Source organism: Plectropomus leopardus, chromosome 9 (assembly GCF_008729295.1).
Source record: "Plectropomus leopardus isolate mb chromosome 9, YSFRI_Pleo_2.0, whole genome shotgun sequence".
NCBI lineage: Eukaryota > Metazoa > Chordata > Actinopteri > Perciformes > Serranidae > Plectropomus > Plectropomus leopardus.
Genome location: NC_056471.1, coordinates 21,386,912 through 21,401,199, shown reverse-complemented (window position 1 = coordinate 21,401,199; position 14,288 = coordinate 21,386,912). Strand labels below are relative to the sequence as shown.

Genomic DNA, 14,288 nt, shown 5'->3' with positions numbered 1-14,288 from the left:
TTTCCCGCATAAACTTCACCCAGTTTTTATTTTGCACACTCAACTGGGCAGGTGAGCTCCCCTGACCTCCTGCTACTGAGTGCAACTTCCTGTCAACATGAGACCACAGGGAGGCGCTCGTGAGCTTACATCACAGGTGAGTGAGCTGCACTTCCTGTACTGCAATACATCCATAACACCACAGAGGGAAATGTGCACAGCTGCGTTCTTGGTGAATACTTGTAAACACTTGTAAGATTAATTTCCATCATTTATAGTTAGATCATAGGTCAAGCAGATCTTTGTTTTTTTATAGAGCACATTTTAGCAATGGGACAGTTTAAATTGCTCTATTTATAAACATCAAGTGCAAAGAAAACACATAATAAAATAGCATTTAAAGATGATTAAAACAGTCATTAAAGAGCTAAAGAATAGGAAGCAAAAACAAGCTTGAATAAAATAAGATGGATATAAAAATTAAAAAAATATATAAAAATAAAAGTTACAATGACGTGTAAGTTATAAATCATTTTTGAGAGTAATCCGCGGCAAACAGAGAAGACTTCAGCCTTGATTTAAAAGAACAGAGAGTTGCAGAGGCTAATATAATGGCATAATGTAGCAGAAAAATAGTATTTCAGCCCTGAATCACCCAGTGCTTTATAAGCCATTAGTGGTATTTTTAAATCAATTCTTTGAGAGACAGCACCTCAGGACCAGAGTGATGTGATCCACTTTCTTGGTCTTGGTGACGATTCAAGTAGCAGCGTTTGGATTGACTTTTTCAGGGGGACCTGTAAAAAGACTGTTACGCTAACACCAAGTAAGATTAAGTTTTTCCATTGAAGTCCTTTAGTCCTTGATATATCATCTTAAAGTGAGACTGATTATTAGACTGAAATTGCAATCGTTTTTATGTGGGTGTTGAAATTCAGGTCTGAGTGAATGACTGCATTAAGATTTCTGACTTGGTCTGGTTTTTAACATTGCAGGCTGAAGTTCAGCGCTGACTTTTAATTGTTCCTCCTTGACTCCAAAAAAAGGGATATGTAAAAAACTGTTTCATCAGCAATATAGTGTTTATTTAGTTAGCGCTCGAATCCAAAAAGGAGCCATTGAATGGTTTATTTATGGAGATAAGATTACTTTTTTTTCTCACTATTGTGGCGAGTTTTTTTTTTTTTTGTTCATGTCCTACAGCGTATGCAGGGCTCTCTCACTCTGTATGACTAATATTAAACTTGCAACGAACAATATTTTGATTATTGTTTGAGTCAAACACTTGACTTTCACTTTTCATCAGCTCTACCTATTCAGGTCACAGTAAGGGGAGTGAGTTTCATGAGCTATATGGTATACTAAAGTGATGTGTTTCCTTCATGTTCCCCTTAATTCTCACGTCACTTTACAATGCTCTTTTCATGAGGTTGTGGCGGACTTCACACCTCCTAGACAGGAAACACTCATTGCATAATCAGCTAATGATACATGACAGACACTATACACCAAAAGCTCATGAGATAACACTTTATGACACACATCAAACCGTGATTACAAAATCATCTTCAGAGATAGTGCTCATATTTAAAATCGCGAGCAAACGATATGACACAGAGCTGTATGAATACATCTGTGGCAGCGTTGGTTTATACATCTACATTAAAAACAAGGGTGGAGGGTGACACGCTCTGTAGCATTAAGTAAAACTTTCCAACACTGCTTTCACATCCTGCAAATCCATCAAGGAGTTCAGCCTAAATTACTGGTAGAAAAAAGGGCTTAAAATTCCATGTATCAATCCCAAAGGTAAAAGGGTAAAAAGGAAAATCCCTTATCCCTCAAATTAGGCGTGGGAGGTTTGAACAGATATGTCTCATCCAGAGCGGCCCCTCGACTTCTCTCCACAGTTGAGTAAAAGCCAGCTGTGAAAGCTGAAAGACAAAAACAGCTGGGATCAGGAGCTAGACTGGCTGTAGCTGCAGTTTCTGGGTAACACGCAGACATTGTTGATACAACAGGAAGGATTGCCTCATAATCACCTCATTTCAGAGACAATAGCCAACCTGTCATTTTTGGTCAGACACCAACTTTAATATTTAGACCCGTGAGTGTCCAGCTGATTACAATTCATTGAGTGAATAATCTGTGATTTACTTTAAAGGGTCACTTCACCCCAAAATAAAAAGCAAAAATATTTTTCCTCTTACCTGTAGTGCCATTAATCAGTTATTTTGGTGTGAGTTGCTGAGTGTCGTAGAGATGTCTGCCTTCTCTCTTATATAATGAAACTGAATGGCACTCAGCTTGTGGTGCTCAAAACATTAAACAAAATGATTTGAAAAACTCAGCAGCAATGTCTCTTTCCAGAAATCATGACCTGGTTACTCAAGATAATCCACAGACCTTGTTGTCTCTCTGTTGACCTGCGCGCACCAACCGTATCACTGCGCTGGAGGAAGTGTGCATCTACTCATAGAAGCGAGGCCTGTGTTTGTGACAGCACGAGATGCAAACATTAACGCCGTAATCCTCGGCTGAGCTGCAACACTAACTACCTCATTGGTGCTCAGTGAGCTAACAAACAAGTCCTCCAGCCCAGACAACCACATCAGTCATATGTTCATATCTTTGAATACTATCCACAGGATAGTTTGTTAAATATTTCACCAACAAAGGAATGACAGGAGAGCTCTCACTAAGGACATTTAGAGATGTAAGTGATGTTGCACCAAAACTACATGGTTAGGTTTACACATCAAAACTGCTTGGTTTAAAAAAAAAAACCCAAAACATTACGGTTTGGTTTAAAATAAATATGTTTGCTACTAAGATAGCCTGATGTATATCACATGCCGTGTTGTTAAAATAACTCTAAATTATTATCCTGCTTTCTTACTATTTATACAATACTGCCTGATTTCCTTCTTTGCTCCTGTAAAACTTAACATAACATACGCCACATAACATAACAATAAACATAAATATGGATCATAATTTCTGCTTGAAAAAAAATGCCCTATGTCTTCATATTCTTTAGGACAGTCTCGAGCTAGCAGCAGATGCACGCTTCCTTCTGCACAGTGATACAGTCTGAGGGTGTAGTTCGGCAGAGAGAAAATAGTTCCTAAATAAAACTTCTCAGGTTTTTTTTTAGCCTTGAGCACCATAAGCCAAGAGTCATCTAGTTCCATTATTATATTATTTTTATTATGATTATATTTACAACATTCTGCAACTCACACCAAAACAATCAAGATTGATAAACAGCACCGAAGGTAAGGGAAAAAATACAGATTTTTGATTTTCATGTGAACTGTCCCTTTAATGCACTTTTGACCACCAGCGTCAAACTCTTAAAGCCAGCATCTCAGTTTTCATTTCCATAATATGAAGGTAAACCTTTTTTTCTACATAGGCCCCATTTTTCCCCACAAAGAGGAACAGTATAAAGCTACGTAAATACTGTCTATTATAACTGAAGTTTGGTGGAAAACTCCCTTTGTGGTAGAAGACTGTACGCTGAGGTAAAGTAAAGTATCTTTACCACTTTACCTTTATCTTACAAACACAGTTACCTCAATAAAAGCTAGAGGAAGTGACACACAGGCTGTTAAACACAGTCCTTATAACAGAAGTTTGATGTAGTGAAGACATATACTGTATGTAAATGTTACAGTAAACTGATTCTCTTCATAACCTCTCAGTGCAAAAAAAAAAACATGCAGATGCTTTTACATTTGACATTAGAAATGTTAGCTTTACCTTGAGCAGAAATCCTACATGCATTGATACATGTTTAATACTTCAGATTTTCTGCAGTAAACGTCATACTATCTGTCAAAATTTCCACCTGCATTAAGGGCTGGGTTCTTATAGATGAGAGCAATGCTTTGGTTACGGTTCGGCTGTGTTTGTGCCTGTTCAGGTGCTTGGCTGCTTGTCATCTGTCTATTTCCTGTCAAAACGGACATCATTTTGGACCGGTAGTGATCCCCGGCCAGGAAATACAGAATAGGGTCAATACAGCTGTTGATGCTTGCCAGCGGCCTCGTGATCTTGTAAGTAAAGTTGACAATGTTGAGGAATTCACAGTTAAGATCCAACACGCGGGAGGTGTAGTAGAGCGTCCGCGTGATGTGAAACGGGACGAAGCTCACGGCAAACACCACCAACACCACGATGATGAGCTTGATGGATTTCTGACGTGAAGCAGCGCCCTGCTGGCTGGTAGATATTCCCCGTCTGGGTCTGCATAGTGCCCGCGCCATCAAGCAGTAACACACCACGATGACCAGGAACGGGATGCCGAATAGGAGCACCATGACGACAGAACTGTAGTCCACGTACTCCTCAAACTGCTCCTGGCTGGTTGTGTCATGGCACAGGGTGTCGTTGTCCCTCCTGGAGGTGGTGACGAAGATGAGGTTGGGCACCAGGCACACAGTCACCACGCCCCACACCATGGCGCACACCAGGTGGGCATGGCGGGATTTCACCAGGGTCAGTGCCTTGATTGGGTGGCAGATGCCCAGATAGCGGTGCACACTGATGCAGGTGAGGAAGAGGATGCTGCAGTAGAGGTTGGCATAGAAGAGGAAGCGCACGATTTTGCAGGCGGCCACTCCAAAGGGCCAGTGACTGCGGTTGGCGTAGTAGTAGATGAGGGTGGGCAGGGAGAGGACGTACAGGAAGTCGGACAGGGCGAGGTGGAACATGAACACCGTGCTGGGGTTCCACGGACGCATCTTCAGGAACAACCACAAAGCTGTAGCGTTGAGCACGAAGCCGACCACAAACACCAGACTGTAGGAAACAGGCAGCAGGATGTATTTAAACTCCTCGTCGAAGCGACAGCTGGAGTTGAAGATTGTGATGAACACCGATGACTGGTTCGTGTTGGCGCTGCTGTTGACTGTTTCCATAGTGATGCAACTTCTCAGTGCTGCACTTTCAAACCAGCAGTTGACCAATCCTTCAAAAGGAAGAAAATGTATCCATTATTTGCAGAGAAAATGCACATGTAGATGAATTAAAGGTCCAGTATGAAGGATTTAGTGGCATTTAGAGGTAAAGTTGCAGAGCTGAAACTTCCCCCTTGTGCCAAGCGTGTAGGAGAACCACCACGGCTGACACGAAAACGTTAAAGGCCCTAACTAGAGCTAGTATTTAGTTTGTCCATTTTGCGCTTTAGTAGGACAACAGAACAAAGTCCATGGAGGAGGACATGCTCCTTATGTCGATATAAACAGCTCAACACCATAATTTATTTGTTAATTAGGCCCATATTTTGGATTAGGGGTTGACAGATTATCATCCTGGCCAATTATCGGGGGGCGATTAACTGTATGGGCATTTAATTTCAAAAATCGCCTATGAAATTAATTAATCAAAAAGCGCACAGTTTTGGCTCTGCTGCAGCTGTCTCTCTGCCTCTGGTCTGTGTTTTACCACAGACTGTATATAAAGATGGAAGACACACCCCAACTTACCCCCACAATGCTAAAGAAAAGATCCAGGCAGTATGGGCGTATTACACTCAACCAACACCAGGGAAGACAGTCTGCAATACATGCAAAGAAATTGTCAGCATGGGAGGAAGTTTTACTTTATAAAACCTCAAGGAGCTATTTTTATTTATTTGTTTTTTTATTTAAATGTTCACTTGACTTTATAAAGCTGCTGGGAACTGGCTGCATATGATGTTGGAAATGTCGGTTTTGATTACACATTTGCTAAAGGCATTTAAACAAAGTTTTGTGTTGGAGTTTGTTATATTCCAAATTTTTCATTTTGACAGAAAGATTTTCATTTCTATTGTAAATGCATATCCAAATATCGGTTATCGGTCTCATAAACTACATATAATCTGTATCAGCCCAGAAAAAAAAACAATATCAGTATATTATTGTATTATTCATCTGAGTCTGCAAAACAACTACAGATTTCAAATAAATGATGCTGAGTAAAAAGTACGAGATTTGCTTCTGAAAGTAGCAGAGTAGAAATATAAAGTAGTATAAAATTTAAATACGCCTACTTAAGTACGGTAAAAGTATCTCATAATTCTAAGTAAAGTACTTGAGTAAATGTACTTAGTTACTTAACGACATTGAAGACGAGGTAATAAGTAACAGTAATACAATGCAAATACGCAACTAAAGCACAATTACTTCAAAACTGCGGGCTATTTAAACACACTGGGCTCGTTGAGTACTATGATCCTCCACTTCGAGACGAAAGTACGGGAACACAAACAAGCACCGAGTTATCGGTGACACTGCGGCTACTCACCCCAACCGGGATCCCGAAAAACAGACCTGGTGTCAGGCTGATCTGATCCCTCCCGGTGCTACAGAGAAGTAGTCTAACTTTCCAGCCAAAGTCCGGCAGCTGCTCCTCTCTCTCCGTCTCCTGTCCTCGTCTCTGAGCCGTCCAGCCCGTGGACATCAGCCGCATACAAAGTTATTTTCCGGTGAAAGTGTTGTCGGAGTCCATGGCAGCGCTGCAGAGACACTGAGCTCAGGACACACAGAGAGCATGAACTGCACGGCTCAAATGGGAAGTCACACTGCTGAGTGGACAAAACTGCCGCCCAAATGTCTTCAGTGTGAAAGTCACTTTCAATTTAGTGGACCACGTGAAACTGCTACCAGAGCTTATTTCCATACTATATACTCCATACTTTTACCTGACGTGTGTTTTCTCTCCTTACAGCAGATTCTCATGTACCTCTACACTTACAGAAGTAGGCTACTCCTGTTATGCTATGTGGTATTTTTAAATGTCATAACTATAATAATAATGATGACGATAATAATAATAATAATAATAATAAGTTCACAGGAAAATGTTATCCCTATTGATATTATTTATTGTCTAATTTATGGTGTTTTCATGACATTAATGGTATTATTGTATAACTCATGTAACGATGACACTGGTGTTTCAAAACACAGGGAAAACATAACATGATAAAATAATAATAAAAAAAAAAAGGTGACAAGGAAATGAAAAACTTGTCCAACAATGTTCAGAAAAGTATATTTACAATTTTCTTAAAATTATTAAACAGAAAAAAGAGTTTTTGCTCTTTACTGAGGTTATTTTCTTAGTTTTTTGTTTGTTTTTTTATTTTATTTTACATTTTTCTTTTTTGCCTATTTTCCAGTAATTTTCTTGTAATGTCTTAATTTCTTGCTAGTTTTTGGGCCATTTATTATTACATTTCTCGTTGCCCTCCAGTGTTTTTGAAAGAAAGCAAGACAGCAATTTGCTCAAGTTTCAAAGGATTAATAGAATGCCTAAAATTAAGTTATGGCTTTTGGTTTCAGTCGCTCCATCTGGCCTCCCCTATAAAAAAAAATCCTGGGGCACCATTGCATGAAGAACCAGCACTCTAAAGCTGGTTAACTGGAAGCCAAACTCCATTGTCTTATTGGCACTTTAACTCAAGTAAAATATGTGAACACATCTGACATCATCAGTATCATGTGTGTCATTCCCATGACAACACTTAATGGCGCTCAATGCTGAAATGTTATAGAAGTTAATATTTGCACAGCTGTACAGTAGTCCATACAGCTGTTATAAAACGCAACAGTTGCTCTCTGGAGCTGCGATGGATCAACTGGTCCGCCTCTTCTGTAATCTTTGTCGTCTCAGGCTTTTCTGTAAGATTCACATGATGAGGCGTAAAATTATAACAGCTGACCATAAAGAAATAAAAGCAGGCAGGATGAGCAGTTGCTGGTGTCAGAGACAGATGATAAACTAAGGTGAGGTAAGGTGAAGTATGGCGAGGCTGTCACTTAATAAGTTACCAAAAATTGGATTGACCCACGAACACAAACAAGGTCATATCCACTTTAATAACCCCGAGACTGTAAACACATCTGGTTTGAATTACCCTTTTATGGTCAGTTCACATGCAAAAAGCAGATCTTGTAAAGTTCACAGGTTTATCACCAGATAAATCTCGGCATTATTTGGAAGTTAATTTATGGTAATGATGTTATCGGCTTTACTGAGGTCAACAAAAATGATCAAAGCCATGCATGTCCAAATATCATAATACTGCCCTTGTGTTTACATGCGTTTCTGTTTACATAGCAACTTTTTAGCCAGCATGATGTTAGAATACACAGCAGAGTATTTCTGACCATTACACGACTTGGGTGCAGCGCCCAAGTATTTTTGGCTGGACCACAGTGTGCGAAGCCGGCCCTATAAACACAAAAGTCTGCCTGTGGGTGAGTGAGCGGGTGATGAAGTTACACCTTTGGTCAGACTGAATGTTGATGTGATGTTCCTCCATTGGCCGTTGCTTTTTTGAAATAAATAGGTGCTGACAGTCCTGTATTATTGTATTCCTCATTTTCTCTTACTCTAATAGCATGGTGGATTTAGTAAGCCAGCTAACTCTACATGAGTAAAGTTTGATAACTTAATGCTTAAAACTGTCTTATACCTGGGCCACACTGCATGCATGAGCAGCCTGTGACAGCAGGCTCGCGGAAATGCTGCGGCCCACACACTGGTCGTGTTCACACGGACAGCGTTGTTGCTGTGGCTCTGCTGTGGCAGAGCTGCCTGCTGCTAAAACAACAGTATTTCCACTAATTCTTTGAAGCCACGCAGCCACCGCATCGTCAATAACATGGTCCTGCAAGTATTTCACAATAAAATACAGTGTTAACAGAGATTCCATGTACAGAAACACAATCAGAGGGCTTTTATTTTAAAATGGAAACAGGAAAGGTTGAGGACGAATATATTTGTATTTCTTTATGTCTGTGAAAGATGAAGATATTGAAACTATAGTAAAAAGGTAGTATAATGTCAATATAATTTTCAAAAGACCGTTTTCACTGTCTGTTTTTTCTGAAGATGGTGTGCGTCACATGGAAGAAAAATCAGCAAGATATCCAGATGTGCAGCAGCTGAGCAGCGTTGCTCACAACAGTAATGTGACTGCTCTAAACTGTTAACATGGGCACCGTAATTAAAAAAACAGGTTCCACGACACCTATGTGTTGCTCACGCAGGCAGTGTGGCCCGAATATAAGTGTACTGTTCTTCATGTACATATTTACATTTATTTTTGGGCTGGACCGTAACAACAGTGCCAACACTGTAAGCAAAAGTCAAGGTGAAAGTCTGTGACTGAGCATACTCCGGTCCCTTCCTGTTTCATATCAAAAGTAATTGTTTCAAATCAAAAGCCCACTAGCATTTTATACATGGTCCAGCCATATTCTAGGTTTTGATCTTCTCTTGTTTTACAGTATCTAAACCGAATGAAAAGAATAAACTACGCTGAGACACAGTATGCTGTTACATCTGGTGGAAATAAAGTTCAATGGTCTTTTAAAGATGCACTTGCATTATTATTTTATTAGGCCTATATTATCATCATATCTGTGGCATAAAATGGTCTTAAAATGACAATAATATAATTTATTGCAATTCTTTTTTGGACAATATGTGATATAATATGCTGAATAAGGGTGAAACAAATCCATCACATATGGAAAGAAACCCCTTTAACCTATACAAAGATGCAGTAAGAATGCATGTGTGTGTGTGTGTGTGTGGGGGGGTCAGCTTGATGGTAATGTGTGGCTCTACGTGAACAGGTCAGCTTGGTGGCAGCAGTGCGAGTTTCTGTGTCTGTGCACTGTTTGGGTTTCTGTGGTTAAGATGTCTGGAATGTGAGTGGGCCACTGACAAAGCATGTTCTTCTTCAGAGACCCACTCAAAGCACAGCGTCGGTTTACGGTTCCTCACAGATGGAAAACATGTCAACACACAAGCAAAGACACTTTATCACACTATGAAGTGATTTGTCAATTGTTAACTCTTTTTCTCTCTGAAATCGTCCTTTTCTGAGTTTATTTGCTTTCAAGTGTTTACTAATTGTTATTTTTCCTGGATGCTTGACCTTTACTGTGCAGAACGTGTCTGTGCAGAGTTTGATGTTAGCAGACGTGTACTTGCATGAGCATAATTACACGATATCACAACTAGTTTGTTTGGTCAATTATATAACTTTGAGAAGGGTGGTGTGAAATTTGAAACCTCTACAGGACAAACACAAAAATTGATTTTTCAACAGGGTAGGAGACACTCAAGTTTAACTTTTAAAATGACAAATATTCCTGTTTTCAGAGATTTTTTTGTAACAGGCAAGAAGTATATTAAAAATTTAGCAAGGTATTTTAACTTTGTGTTGTTGTTATTATCCAAAAAGGTAGTTTTGAAATCTGTCTGACATTTACTAAAACATGCTTGAGTGCACTCATGGACAAACTATGTCAATATAAATACCCCATTGCATTTAACGTGAGTTTTAAAAGAAATAAATGAATACTTTCCACCCTTTTTCTCTAATTTGCATGTCGACAAAACATCCCAGCAGCCCTAGGGCTGATGGCATCACCTCAGTCAGTATGTACCTGCTGCCAGAGGACAGAGGGATGTGTTTGGTCATGCCTTAATGAGTAACTACCTCAACTGAATGTTACAAGCAAAACCACTGACACTCACACACTGAGTGGAATATTTTGTTATTTTTGGATGAGATTCACAGTTGTCTTATCTCTCTCTGCTTTGGCCTATTATTACACTGAGCTCACAAATACAGCTTCTGCATGTTTGGTCATTGACATGATGTCAGTAACCCTGTATTCAAAAATATAGCCTACCTGATGTAATCATGTTTATGTGAGTTGGAAGAGCATTGGTTCCTGGTCCAGACTAAGGAAATCTCACACTTTCCAAGAGGAACCTGAAAATAAGAGCGAAATAGAAATCAGAGGCTATACAATTCATAAAATATGATGTGTGGTTAAACGTAGCTAGTAACACACAGTGTGTAGATTCTTGCATGCGTACCACTTAAAGCAACTTTTACATACTTTAATCTGGAGTGTGTTTACCATGTTTTTGTGTCTGACTGATATGAACAACAATTTTTAAAGTGGTCCAATATTGAGAGAGAGCAACACCTGCAATGCAACCAGATGGGGCAATAGTGCGCTTTATTGTACGTTGATTATAAGTGGTTATTTTGCCACTGACAGATGTTATCATGGGTGTCTGAAGTGTTTTTTTTTTAACATTTTGCTTGATTCAGCGTATTTGTTATTTGTGTCTAAAGCCTCATTCCCACTGCACAAAAAATGTTAACGCCCGCTAATATCTTTTTTGCTTTTTAATGCAATGGGAACGTGTACAATCAGCATTCACACCCTGGTCAAATGACTCTGCAGCAGACATGGGTTTTTATCACCTCCAGCTCCGATTGGCATTGATGCGAACACAACACCTGGGTGAACGCACTAATTTCAGCTCCTTAACTGGCATGATGAAGCACTGTCACTAATAACCACCCATGTCCTCCTAAACAGCGCTAAAACACCGATCCAAACACATCTGCACTGACTTTGAAAGGGAAACGGAATAAGTTAGAAATGTATAAAGAAAAGAAACCACTGATGAGTTTTTAAAGACCTCTGTTCCTGCTGCTGTCTACTGTTTACCTGTTCTTCTGCCTGTCCTTGATGTCGCAAGGACACACCAACAAGACAACACACACACAAGCTGACAGAAAGGCAGACTTGTGCAGTGTATTCACTGGCAGTGGGAACAGAGTCAGTCGCTTATATTAAGCAGGTTTACCAGTGTTTGAAAAATCCCCATGCACATGCTAATTTTGGTGGGAAAGGGGTTTAAATTCTGCTCTGAAATATCTCAAGGTTACACAACTAGTCTTCAGAGCTGTGACCTCGCAGCAGCTGATTCACCCTCAGCTGCCTTTTCTCTCTCTCTCTCTCTCTCTCTCTCTCAAGATGAAAAGAAACTTTTGACATTTTTAAGAACAATCTGAACCTGTCAGTGGCAAAATAGCCACTTTTAAAGGATGTACAGTGACATACACAATTGCCTCAACTAGTTACATTGTCACTTGTTGCGCAGCTGCAGCTCTCTCTTTCAATACTGGACCGGTTTTAACAAAACGGATGTTCAAATCAGACACATATGAAAAAACTTGAAAATAATAAAATAAATAAATAAATAATAAACGGGAAAATAATGTCCATATTGAAAAAAATTACCCTTTAAAGAGAAGCATCATCTTGGATTGGTGGATTTGCAAAGTATTGTGGCAAATTTTTTTTAGTAAAATATTATTGTAACTCAAGTTTTACAAACTCTCCTCTCTTGCAGTCTATATGCATCACAGTATTAGACCATTAAGCAGAATACACATCCGTTCAAGGTGAGATTAAACAACATGCATGCAGGATTAGTGCAATGGTGATTTGAGCACTGAAATGGAACCGATTTGAAGAAGTGATTTCCACCACTGCTCGATAGCATGAAATAACACTTGTGATTGCTTAGTGATGGTCAAGAGTTGCTTTATGCACTTTACTTCATAAAAGGTTGCATAAAACATGGACAGTGGACATTGGTACTGATTAAGTGACATGATAGCAACAGTATGAGACAGTAAACAAAATGAAATATGGCAGGTCCTTCTGTACCAACTTTACAGACGATGTTCCAGTAGATATGTACAGCTATGAATTTTATGCTCCATAGGTTTAATAGAGGGCTTTTACACGCTCAGATCCAGGCTCAATAATAGCAGAGTAATGGAAAGCACACAGTAGAAGGGATGAAGGTGAACGGTAAACGCTAGCCTTGAGTGAACACTGGAAATTGAAGGACTATATTTTTATAGTCATCTAAAATTCATTTAAAACAAAATCAATGAGACCTTGATCCCATAATCAATATTTGTACATGTGTCAGTTACTGGAGATACACATCAAGGTTTTCCATTCATATTCCCTCCGCTTTCATTATCAAGATGGATAGATGAATAAAGCAGCATTTGCAACGAGTATTTCCTGCATTTTGCTCCCTTTGCTGTGTTGACACAGACAAACTATTGTTACAGTATTGATCGAGTAAATGAAAAGATGGCAGGGCTGTGGTAAAGTCCAGCTGATGTGATTGATATCCGATCAGTCTTTCCACCCCTCAGATCTCGTTTCTAACAGTTATTCCAGTTCTCATTGAGCGGACTGCAAGGCTGCACGCCAGCGATGTTTCTTATCTCTGTACGTCAGTTCCAGTTCCTGGGCAGGTTCTCAAGGATCCTGCGTCGGTGTGAAGGGTTTGTAACTCCTGCAGCACGTAGATCCTCCTCAGTAATACCGCTGTAGAGAGAAGAAAGGACACTGACTCCAACCTGACCGGAAATTCAATAGTAATTCGTAGTGATTTTTACTTTACTACTAACACACCAAGACTGGATTTATTTTTGCATTAGTGCCCCTGTTATACGCATCTTTGTAATATGATCAGGCTATAACTAATTATTGCAACTGTCTCATGAACACTTAGGATATCTCTTAAAAACAGTTATATCTGGGTGACAAAAAGATTTAAATAAAATATGTATTAATTATTATAGGTTGTTTACTCATCAAATTTCCATTTTTGATTTTGGTTTATGCCTTCCAGTATTTAAATTTAGTGAAAGCATCACAGATTCAATTAGAGACCAAGCCATGTGGTGGAAAATAACACTGGGTTTTGGAGGTGATGGTTTCTACATTACAACTTACACTGCAAACAGAAATTGCATTAAAGTGGGAACTTTAAAAAGTAAAGTAAAGTTTTTAAAAAGGCAGATGTTGCACATGTGAAACAAAGAAAAAAATCATTTTTGTTGCATGCAAAAATTTGTATTTTCTAGAAAGACAGCTTTTCAACTTTTGTCCCCCGTAGCGCTTTCCAGGGTTCTTTTGCATTTGCAGATTTAAGTTTCCACAGTTACTTCCAACAAGGAAAGGAAAACAAAGAACTATCCGCTTCCTATTTTGGTTGCAAAATGGTCTAGGCATTTCCTTTGTGCCTTAAATCGCGCCTTAATTTTCTTGGGAAATTGTACCCGGTAGAAGACAGAGTTGCATATTGAAAACAAGACTTATTTGGAACCAGTCTAAACATAGATTGTGCAATCAACATGTACTTCATAATGACACATTAAAGCAAAAAACAATCTATTCTCCCTTCAGATGCTTTGGTAATGTCTTAGCACAACAAAGTTTCTCACTAAAGAAGTCAAAGAAACTCAAACTCTATTAAAGTGATTGACACCTGCAAACATTTATTTTAAATACAAAGTTGTTTTGTTCATTTTTCAGTAGCTTTTCCTGCCACTTCTTCAAAGTTGTGCGCTTTTGCCGTGGTGATTACTTCTTGCATATCCAAATTCAGTTCCACCTCGT

General features: G+C 39.2%; 2 protein-coding genes across 6 annotated transcripts in view; both read right to left on the bottom strand.

Annotated features, from left to right (window-relative positions):
• Nucleotides 1–3,252: 3,252 nt before the first annotated feature.
• Nucleotides 3,253–6,527, bottom strand: p2ry4 (pyrimidinergic receptor P2Y4). 2 transcript variants are annotated; one of them, XM_042493456.1, is made up of 3 exons: nt 6,274–6,527; nt 5,472–5,542; nt 3,253–4,954 (listed from the first exon to the last, which is right to left on the bottom strand). In XM_042493456.1, the coding sequence occupies exon 3, from the start codon at nt 4,902–4,904 to the stop codon at nt 3,813–3,815; it is 1,092 nt and encodes a 363-aa protein (XP_042349390.1). In that variant the 5' UTR covers nt 4,905–4,954; nt 5,472–5,542; nt 6,274–6,527; the 3' UTR covers nt 3,253–3,812. The 2 variants fall into 2 exon arrangements, with proteins under 2 accessions (XP_042349390.1, XP_042349391.1); XM_042493457.1 differs by lacking the exon at nt 5,472–5,542.
• Nucleotides 6,528–12,387: 5,860 nt separating this feature from the next.
• The window catches only part of inppl1b (inositol polyphosphate phosphatase-like 1b), a 35,828-nt gene continuing 33,927 nt past the window's right edge, over nt 12,388–14,288 (bottom strand). For all 4 annotated transcript variants that reach the window (XM_042492979.1, XM_042492978.1, XM_042492980.1 and 1 more), the window contains one exon: nt 12,388–13,211. In XM_042492979.1, the coding sequence (XP_042348913.1) occupies nt 13,118–13,211 (94 nt within the window). In that variant the 3' untranslated portion in view covers nt 12,388–13,117. The remainder of the gene's footprint in view (nt 13,212–14,288) is intronic.